Genomic DNA, 10,383 nt, shown 5'->3' with positions numbered 1-10,383 from the left:
ATTTTGCAACCATATACTCACAAGAGTACTATTGTTTGTTTTTTTTAATTAGATTTTTTTTTCTTTCATCAAAAGAAAACTATGTTGTTTGTCTAGCTGCTAATGTCAAATCGGCCTGATAGTGTGAATATAAAGAAAGACCTGAAGCCAGTTTCCCCTTGTAGCCGTCCGTCGGGGCGTCAGGTCATCATATAAGCAGCACCGCGGAAAAGCAAAGCTTGAAGTAATGATGCAAGTAATAATGGTGATGTCCTTTTTTAAACAAAAGCAGATGAAAGTGTGTGCGGCATTTCGCAGAATTAACTTGCCGAAGGAAAACATCACCGTTAAGTGGCGGATGTAAGAGAAGCCTTTGAAGAACAAACATGCACGAATGTGTGTTGTTTGTACTGCAATGTAGATTTATGTATTTATATACACATTCTGTATATGCACACACACACACACACATACACACAGTACAAATGTGGAGGCATGTATGTGTGACGTTTTTGTGTTTGTGATTATCTGACAGTGTGTTTGTGTGATTTGTGCAAAACCTGTTGAATGTGTGTGACCCTTTGAATCCTCTGAATGTGGGCAAGTGCTCGTGAATGTGTCAGTGTGAGAAAGTTGGTGTGTGTGTGTGTCTCTGTCTATGAGCTCAGGTCATCGGAATTTAGTGTGCGTTGAAAGTTGCCCTCAGTCTGGAGTGATGTTCGTGTGTGCGTACACAGAGATGCGGTCGCCGAGCAACCGAGCATCCGCGACTGGCACGTGTGCGCGCTAAGGTGGTGACATGCTGTTCTTCTTCTCCTGAAGCCCCGCGAGGAGTGTGTGCGTGTCTTTGTGTGTGTCGGACTTTCATGTGTCAATCATCCGAGGAACAAGCGCGGAAGAAAACCAAAAACATTTGCAGTGTTGCTGCTCTACAGGTCTCCCGTGCGGCCAATCAAAAACATTTTGTTCACTGTTTGTCATTTCGACGTCAAAACCGTTTTTAAGATCCAATATAATTTTGTCTTTAGCATGTAAATAAGTTTCGTCTTTAAAAATAAAAATTTCAATTCCAGTAAGTTGAATTCTAACACATGTTGGGGTTGAGAAAATGCAATCAACAAAGAACTAAAATTTGATCTGAAATCAGTTTAAAAATAAATCACCCAAATTGCACAAATTTTCTATTTTGAAAACAAGATACGCATTTGAACGCCAACAGAATTTTAAAACCCTTTATGTTCACTTTGACATCAACGCGATGCCGCTGACATCTCAAATTATCGGAATTTTCCGTGTATTTATTCATTCATTTCCTTTCTCAGCGATGATCCAACATGATTTGGTTGTTTTGGTTGGAGCGGTCACCTCTGCGAGGGTTTCACCGTCCTCCCTCTTGGCTGCGCCGTGTTTGTTTTGCGGCCGCGCGAATTAGCGCTTAATTGGTTTGCTTAGTGGTGACGCGGGAAAGAGCAGGGGGAAAAAAAACTGAGAGCTAATTAGGCCGCTGTTGTCGGGGTGCCTTAATGAGCATCTCGTGTTCCGTCCTAATGAGACCCCGATACCCGCTGCTTGCACCAAAGGGTCAACACTCAACACCAAGTGTGTGTGTGAGTGTGTGCGTGTGCGTGTGTGTGTGTGTGCGCGCGTGCGCACCATGGCTTTATTAGCTTTTAAGCAAGAAAGTGGTGGGAAACAAGCAAGTACAGTTCCAATGCTCTCTTGACTTCAAAATTGGAGCAAGGAAGATTACATGTTGCGTATTTAATTAAACTTGATAACTGTCTTACAAAAGTCTGCTAGCTTAATGCTAATACACAATGCAAAATGAGTCATACGGGCTAACGCAAACGGCATCAACGTCGTGGTGTCGCACCACTTTTTGACAACGGGTATCTGAACACAAACAGTGCAGCAACACGTGGAGATCGGCAATATTATCGTACTCATAGATTCTTTATCATCTGACAAACCAACTACGTTTCGTGAGTGTCTAACATACAGAAATTGAGGATTTATTTTTTTAACTTGATCCCAAACAACAGAAGGAGCTGCTCAATGTAATTCATTAAAAAAAGGTCCTATTATGTTTATACTGTACGTTTTCATAAAGTGCAACACTTTAGAGTGCAATTTTTTCATCTTCAAAATTACTTTTGTTTGTGTTCTTTTTCCAGGCTGCAACAGAATAACGTAATTTCCTTTCATTTCAATTGGGAAAAAAATAATTTACAACTGTTTTGGGTGACGAATGGGGTCACGGAACAAATTCAACTCAAGTCACCAGAGTGTAGATTTTTGAATTGTCTGAACTTTTTTGTTTTTCTCAGGGCTTTGTACTTATACTCCCTTACTCCATTTGAAAAGGAACATCTGTACTTTGTACGCCTTACTTTGTCAAAACAGAATCGTCACTGTTTTCAACCTCCGCAGATGACGACAGCAAAGAGAAACAAGGTCAAATTAAGTCCTTTTGACAACTTTGAAGAATTGTTCCAATTTAATTCTTGACTTTTGATCCCGACATTCAACTACCACGTGACAGGAAGTGCCGGTGGCATCTCAAGTTAGAGCAGAAAGAGCGATGACAGCAGCAGATATACTTCAAGGACCCTTATCCTCAAACAAAGATGTGAAACTAACAGTTGACGGCGCATGAAATCATATTTGCTCAGCGGGTCGTCCAGTCGGATCCATCCTCATTTTTTCACGTCTTCCTTCTCCTTGACCACTGCGGGAGAAAAACAACGACCGAGATGACATCACGGCAAATTAGGAAGCCAGTGTTTGATAATGTCAAAAACCAAAGCTCAAGCCACTAATGAATGATCAAGACAGCATGGCCGTTATTATCTGGATGAGCTAAAAATGTGATGCAATCACAAAATCTACTACAATATTCATTTGCATTTTTGGAGGCAACCTATGCTTCCAGGTCGGACACGGTGCAGTTGGGCCGCCGGTTGTGTTCATACACAGTGAACCAATCCTGGCGTGATAGGAGTTTTCAATGTAAACAAAGCACTTTTTTAACAAAAAGGCCTCTTAAAGTACTACTTTTTTTTAATGAGTATCCTTTATAATTGTCAACAATAAATGCTTTTGAAAATCGTTTTTAATGCCACTAATGTATAATTCTTTTTTATAAAATCATAATAAAAAAAAATATACCTTGACGATAAAGTATATCAACAAATTCCTTCAAAGGAATAAGAAATGAAAAACAAATCCGAAAATGAAATGCTTTTAAAAATCAAGTACTGTACATTTAAATGCAGATTTTATCTCTAAAGCAAAAATATACAATGAAATATTAAATGCAAACAAGCATACTACATAAATTTATAAATAGCCTTTATAAATGGGAAAATATCTAAAAGTTGGATAAACAAGATATTTTAAATTAAACATCAAAACTTTTCACTTAAAATAAAATATTCAATTTATATGAATGTAAAAGTAATAAAAACATGTTGGAATAGTTTTAAACAAACAACAACTTGACTACAACACTGAAGTCTCATTGGTTGGCTTTTCAGTCACCTTTAATCCTCATTGGCCGAAACAAAACTAACCTTCCACCGTGAAAAAAGTGACCAACGGCATTGTAGTCCTACCTCGGACCTCAAGCTTGCACTCCACCTCGTCCTCGCCGAGAGAGTTGATGGCCTTGCAGGAGTAGCGGCCGCCGTCGTACAGGCTGGGTTTGCGGATGTTCAGCGTCAGCACGCCCTGGTTGTTCTGCATCAGGAATTTGGGGTCCTCGCCGATGATCATCTTGTTCTTCATCCAGATGATTTTGGGCTACGGCGGCAAGAGACGCAGGGTTTCCTCGCGACTGGAGCGAATGCCAACAAGCGTCAAAGGGGAGCATACCTTGGGGTAGCCGCGCACGGAGCAGCTGATGGCCGTTGTGTAGCCCGCCACCACACTCCGGTCCACTAGGGGTGCTGTGAATTTCGGACAAGCACTCTGGTCTTTCTCTTTGAAGGGTGGACGGTTGCAGTCCAAACCTGGAGAAAGTCAGACAGTGGAGTCACTACTTCATTCGTCGACGTTCTTGCATTTGTATTTATTTTTCTGGTGACTTTTTACTTTCCAACTGCAAAAACAGATACCTGGACTTTCAACTCCTTACTTTTTCAAAAATAAATTCAATCAAATTTCAGTTTAATTGAAAATGTATTTATTTGTTGATTAACTAAAAAAAAAAAGTTATACAAAAATATGAATAAATACATAAACACGACAAAGGCCATGGTTCTTGATTGGGAAAAGTGCTGCTTTTTCTGTAACTGCCAGCTACCTTTAGCCTTTCAGCCTAGCATTTGACTTACCGGTCTTGCAGATGAGCGCCGTGCTGCTGCTGACGCCAGGGTCCTCGCTCAGGCCGCACACGTTCTCGCTGAAGACTCGGAAGGAGTACTCGTTACCAATGACCAGGTCGGACACGGTGCAATTGGGCCGCCGGTTGTGCTCATACACAGTGAACCAATCCTGGCGTGATTGGAGACAGACAGACTTCTCGCACGGGCCACCAAATAAATTATCTTTTTTTTTTTTTTAAAGCCATCCACTCCAACTTGGCTCACCTTGGTCTTCATGTCGGCCTTCTGAATCGTATAGCCAATGATCTCTGCGTTGCCGTCATCTTTGGGCGGCTTCCACTCCAGCGAGGCGTTGAAGCCCCAAACGTCGATAACGCGCACCTCCATGGGTGGGCCCGGCTTTTCTACATCAACAAACACACGACAGCCATGTCCTTTTTTAGGAAGATGACTTCAGAGCAGAGACTGGGGGGACAGGAGGGGTCTCATCCTCTCATTAGCTCAACCTTCAAGTATGAACCTAATCCCGGTCTACACAAAAATAATCCTATAGCGTAATCCCGTTGACCTGTGAAGAGATGAGGAATGAGCTGGCGGTCAGGATTAACGTGCCACTTTGATGACTTTGGGAAGTTGGGAATGAGGAGTCCACGATCACGCCTTTGAAGAGGTTTGCGCTCCTGCGCCGCCGCCGCATTTCTCGCGCGCGTGATAAACCCGCGACTCACCCACAACCTGGATGCGGATGTTGGCGCGGTCCTCCATGTTCTCGATCTGCACGGCAAGCGTGTACGTGCCCGAGTGGACCCTCTGGGCTGAGCGGATGAAGAGGATGGAGTCCACCTCGCTGGTGCGTGTACCCACGCTTCGATCCTCCAGGGCTTCGCCATCTTTGTACCAGGTGGCCACGGGGCGAGGTTTACCCTGGAAAGATCCACGGTCAGGAAAAAAAGACAATGAGTCTCCATTTTTATTTATCTTTTCAAGATACCATTTATTGTTTATTTCTGCAATGTGATCATTTCCAAGGCCAAAAGCCAAAAGCTAAAAGCTACAACCTGGGCCGAAACCCTGAGACTCCTGAGTGCACTTGGCACAATCGCAAAAAAATAAAAATAAATAAAAGATGCGAAATCAAATATTAAAATTGACAAGTCAGCAGTTCTAAATCCTTCACCGCCACTTGACCTACTTTGTGCCAACACGATGACTTTTTTTTTGTAAGGGGGGAGGGGGGGGGGTCGGAGGCGAGGTATTTTTGGCTCGACCAATCTTTTTTTAAAATCACAGTGAACATATTTTTGGGGAGTCAAGAACTAGACACACAAACAGGAGATTACTAGAAAAGAAACCTTCCCAGAACTCAACTGTAACCTTACTTCGAACTGCCCAGAAGAAATTTTTTATTTCATGTGGTTAACGTTTACTCTGCCAGGTAAGGCAACTGAGAGCATTTGCAGAGCCAGCCTGGCTATAGAAAGTAGAGCAAAATAAAGCCAAGTTGCGGGAAAATACATGTGTAAGAATGAGGTGGGTTTTAATCACTTTTGCAGAGAGAAAATCGAAAAGCTCAGAAAATCGAAAAGATGATCATTAACAAAGAGGTGAATAAAACTACAGCTATGAGGAGAGCGGGTGGTGGTATGAGCGGTGAGCCGAGAGTCAAGACGGGGTGGGCGGTTTACAGCTCGACATGGAGACGAAATGTGAGAGGCAGGCTGACCTGGAAGGGGATGACCAAGTTGACCTTCTCCCCGACGACCTTCACCAGTTTGGTTCTCAGCTGGCGTGGTAAGCGAATCTTTGGATGTTCTGCAGGGCAAAGGAGAAATTGATTTATTTGCTCACCCGACATCAGACTTGAGCGTGACGTCTGCGCTCTGACCCATGATCTCTCTGATGGTGACGGCCTGCGAGAGCACGGCGGGGGGGCTGCGACCGGCGATGTTGACGGCCACCACCCTGAACAGCATCTTCTCCCCCACCGGCAGATCTTTCACCTTGTACTGGTTCTTCTCCACTGGCTCCTTGTTGGCCCGTACCCACTCGTCAGCTGAAGGCGATTGCGAGGCTGCTTAAATCATTCATGCTCGTGCTTTTGCAAGCCGAGTGACAAATTCTGACCGCGGCAGCTAACCATTTTGGGTTGCCATCGTAACACTGAACGTAATGGCAACCCCAATCCACCCGAGCCTCCAACCAACTCACTCAATTCTTACCACGCAAGCAAACCGGGGAGGTCCCAGCCCTAAATCAACCCCAAACCTCCTCTCACGGACCACTCGTCTCATTCAGCTATTTCAATCTAATCAGCGCTAACCATTAATTATTATTGAAGGCGTTTACATTTTATATTCCCCCCAATAAAGCTTCATGTTGAGGATTACGGCCTCATTTGGCGTAAAATGACAGTCTTGTATTGGACTAGTAACACGCTAACATCACAGTACTTGGAGCTTCAGCTTTTTCCACAGATGTTATTTCTTATTTTTTGCCTTTCAGGGTCAAGTCGGCCTTGCAACTTACTAGATTCTTTGCAATACTCAATGATGTAGCCGTCAATGCCGCCCGGTCCCACTTTCTCCGGAGGAAGCCACCGGAGAGCGCAGGTGGAGTCGGTCACGTCCTCCACCGAGAGGCGAGTGGGCTCACTGGTGGGGGCTGGTGCGAGACAAAAAGCCGATTCAATACGGTGTGGAAACACTTTAGTCTTGGTTGCGCTGCTTCCTGCATGGGCATGCATGTCGATGTGAGAGATTTGTTGTCCAATTAGGTATTAGCCTTGACATGTCGCCTTGTCAATCTGATCTGCCCAGGGCCGTCACAATCAGGGAAGCCCAGAGAACAGCTGGCACTGAAGCGGTTGATATTATCAGACAATTCTGAAGTATTCCAGAGGTTATCCGAAGTACAGTTGCCTGCTGTTTTTGTACCGTCTTGATCGTTGCTTCTAATTACAACGTGATTGCGTCGATATATCTATAACAAGGTTCCACGTGCGCGCCTCTCCGCTGTGTAAACGTAACGGGAAGAAGTGAACAATTGAGGTTGTTGGTGCACCGATGGGCATGAAGGGCCTGGAGTTGAAGCTGGGCTGCGAGATGCCGATGCCGTTGACGGCAAACACGCGCATCTCGTACAGGACGCCCTCGATCATCTTCTTGGCCTCGTACGTAGTGGACTCGTACACGTCAAAGTTGAGTTTGGTCCACCTGGACGAGCCGAGCTTCTTCCTCTCCATCAGGTAACCTGGAAGGCAAGATGAGACGACGTGATCCGGGATTGGGGCATGTGGAGATTGTGGCTCACCTTTAACGGGCACGCCGCCATCAAAGGTGGGAGGGTCCCACACGATGGTGGCGCTGTTCTCGCCCACCGATGTGCATTTGACGTTTTCGGGAGGGTTGGGCACATCTGGCGCGCCGAGGAATGGGTGGTGCGCGTGTAAGAGACAGAAGGCAAAATCAGGTTACAGTCTGTTATGCGGCAGCAAGGAAAAATGTTGTGCTGCTGCTGTCAGTTTATCGATGTAAACTGAAACTCAAGGAAAGCCTGACACTGAACATAACCCCGAAAATCGACCAAGGAAAACCAAACGCGAAGCTACTTGAACTTGAATCTTAACCCAATTAACAACCTCTAAATCCTTTCTTAGCCTAATCAAAGTGTGCCATATCCTACCTTGAGCTTAACCCAGACCAATCTTGAAAGCAGCTCACCCAAGCAAACGCTACCCAAAGCTGCCACTCCACCAGCCCTGCCTAGTTGTAACCATTCCATGTTTTAATTCTTTCAAGAGATGAACCCAAGTCCAACCTAACCACTAGAAGCCAAAACCTTACCTGCCGTAACCAAGCCAAACCCCAAGCCTTATCACAAGATGACAACTTGAGCCGTAACGGAAAACCCAAGGGGAATGCAAAATAAAGAAATAACCCACCCAACCCCGAATCCGTGCGGCAAGATCAGCAGGCCAAGTTCAACTCACCCACGACCTTGACGAAGAGCTCTGCCTTGTCTTCTCCGGCAGGGTTGGTGACGGTGAGTGAGTAGAAGCCTTCGTCCTCCTTCTCCGCCCCCTGGATGATGAAGCTACTCAGGGTCTTCCTGGTCTCCACACGGACTCTCCCCTCCACGTCGCTCACCGTCTACGGCGCAGTCCGTAAAACAGGCCTACGTGACCTACGCCTGGAGAGCGCAGGAGTGCAGCTGGCCCTTCACTCACCTCGTCGCCCTTCATCCAGCACACCAGCGGCGGGGGATCCCCCGAGATCTCCACGTCAAAGCGGAGTTTGTTGCCGGCCACCACCGTGATGGTATTCTTGCTCCCTGTCGCGCTCGTGTCCAAGTGGATCTTGGGAGGGTCTGTCACATGGTCATGGATATTCATGCTGTAGGAGCTACTGAATACTACTGTAATAGTAACTCCCGCTTGATAATGATGCATGATTCATGACAGAATTCCATTAAAATAATCCAGTATTTACTCATACCAGCGTCATAAAATGAATATTAACCCAGTCAGAATTATTTGATAAGCGTGTAATAACCCTGTAACTGATGTTGATCCCGGAATTATGATTGACAACTACGATACGATCGGAGTATTTAGTCATTGTAACCACTATGCTATATACTATAGTTCTAACTGATTAATACCTGTGTAATATTCTATTAATTATTGTTGGATACATTAAGATCAGCGTACTCATACTACTATAAACATCCAATAACTACAAATAAAGGGCTTACAAATGAGCTGTTGCAGAACAATCTAGGTATTACTGCTTAACAGATATGTAATAACATAGTAATTACTACTACATGCGCAAGTAAGTGCGAGGGACTCACCTTGTCTGGGAACATAGTCAATCTTGATTTCTGAAAGAAAAGAACACATGAATGTCAGCTCACGTGTCAAAAACAATGCGAGTTAAATTGACGATTTACTAGCTCACCCAGGAAATTGAGCTTGGCCGACAGGGAGAGTGCATAGCCGTCGGGAACAAAGGTATAATCTCCCACGTCGGAGGGCTTCACGTCGCTGATCGTCAGCTTGTGTGTCCTGGAGACATTGCACGGTTACCATGGAGACCACAGTCACTGCTTGAGCGGCAATTAAGTGACAGAGCGCAGACGTTCCGCTGCTGCTTTTGCCCGGCAACGAAATCAGCCCAAATGGTTTTCACCTTGCGTGACCGATGTCGCCTTGGCGTGTCTTCGATGGGGGGGATTAAGCAGAAAAATTAACGAACTGTAGGTTGGGGGACAGGGTGTTCTTCATGTGTGCCTATCTGTGTATGTGTGTTATGAATCTGCACTTTTGCCGATTGCTGCCTATTCCCCATCCCACAAAAAAATGGGTCAACAGCCAAGAGAATCCTTTGGTATGGATTGTATGACGTTTAGAGTTAGACGGTGGAGTGGCTAAAGTAACGACAATTCAGAGGTTGACTTTCACCTTGCAGTATGACTCAGATGCTTACTGGTGAGACTCTGCTGCCTTGCAGTGCAGCTGAGACTACTTCAAGAGCAACTGTGATAGGCATCGCAGCTCCCACTCTACCCCCCTACCCCCACGCCCACCCCCACGCTATATTCCTGTGTGATTCGCGCGCCTCAGATTGCTTCCAGGGCTACACCAAGACCTTGCAGCATGACTAATATGACTCTGATTTCTTCCAGTGTCACGGCCGTACCTTCGAGTGCACCTCACTCATGCTCCAGTGCGGCTTGGATACTTTCCAAGGCCACAAATAATACTGTACTTTATAGTGCAACTCAATTACCTTCCAGTGCATCCTGGTTAACAAGCAGTATGACTAAAACCTTCCAATTGGGCTCAGTTACCTTCCAGTGCAACACCCATTCATTCCATTGCGCCGATATTACCTTCCAGTGCCACTCAGTTACCTTCAAGTGTTACTCAGCTACCTTCCATTGTCATTCAGCTACCTTCCAGTGGACAACTGATACCTTCCAGTGCCACTGAGGCACCTTCCAGTGAAACTTGTGCAACTGAAATAGTTTCCAGCGCAACCCTAAGACCTTCCAATGTGACACAGTCACCTTCCGGTGC

General features: G+C 45.3%; 1 protein-coding gene across 5 annotated transcripts in view; it reads right to left on the bottom strand.

The window, feature by feature from the left end:
• Positions 1 to 615: 615 nt before the first annotated feature.
• mybpc2a (myosin binding protein Ca) overlaps positions 616 to 10,383 on the bottom strand; it is a 31,650-nt gene continuing 21,882 nt past the window's right edge. For all 5 annotated transcript variants that reach the window (XM_052048124.1, XM_052048122.1, XM_052048123.1 and 2 more), the window contains 15 exons: positions 9,263 to 9,369; positions 9,156 to 9,185; positions 8,530 to 8,669; positions 8,293 to 8,452; positions 7,614 to 7,718; positions 7,365 to 7,553; positions 6,831 to 6,965; positions 6,190 to 6,357; positions 6,028 to 6,116; positions 5,033 to 5,228; positions 4,569 to 4,708; positions 4,314 to 4,473; positions 3,853 to 3,989; positions 3,594 to 3,780; positions 616 to 2,707 (listed from right to left, as the gene is read on the bottom strand). In XM_052048124.1, the coding sequence (XP_051904084.1) occupies positions 2,676 to 2,707; positions 3,594 to 3,780; positions 3,853 to 3,989; positions 4,314 to 4,473; positions 4,569 to 4,708; positions 5,033 to 5,228; positions 6,028 to 6,116; positions 6,190 to 6,357; positions 6,831 to 6,965; positions 7,365 to 7,553; positions 7,614 to 7,718; positions 8,293 to 8,452; positions 8,530 to 8,669; positions 9,156 to 9,185; positions 9,263 to 9,369 (1,975 nt within the window). In that variant the 3' untranslated portion in view covers positions 616 to 2,675. The remainder of the gene's footprint in view (positions 2,708 to 3,593; positions 3,781 to 3,852; positions 3,990 to 4,313; positions 4,474 to 4,568; positions 4,709 to 5,032; positions 5,229 to 6,027; positions 6,117 to 6,189; positions 6,358 to 6,830; positions 6,966 to 7,364; positions 7,554 to 7,613; positions 7,719 to 8,292; positions 8,453 to 8,529; positions 8,670 to 9,155; positions 9,186 to 9,262; positions 9,370 to 10,383) is intronic.

This window comes from Hippocampus zosterae, chromosome 17 (genome assembly GCF_025434085.1).
Source record: "Hippocampus zosterae strain Florida chromosome 17, ASM2543408v3, whole genome shotgun sequence".
Taxonomy (NCBI): Eukaryota; Metazoa; Chordata; class Actinopteri; order Syngnathiformes; family Syngnathidae; genus Hippocampus; species Hippocampus zosterae.
The sequence above is the reverse complement of the archived record's forward strand: the minus strand, read 5'-3'. Positions and strand labels throughout refer to the sequence as shown.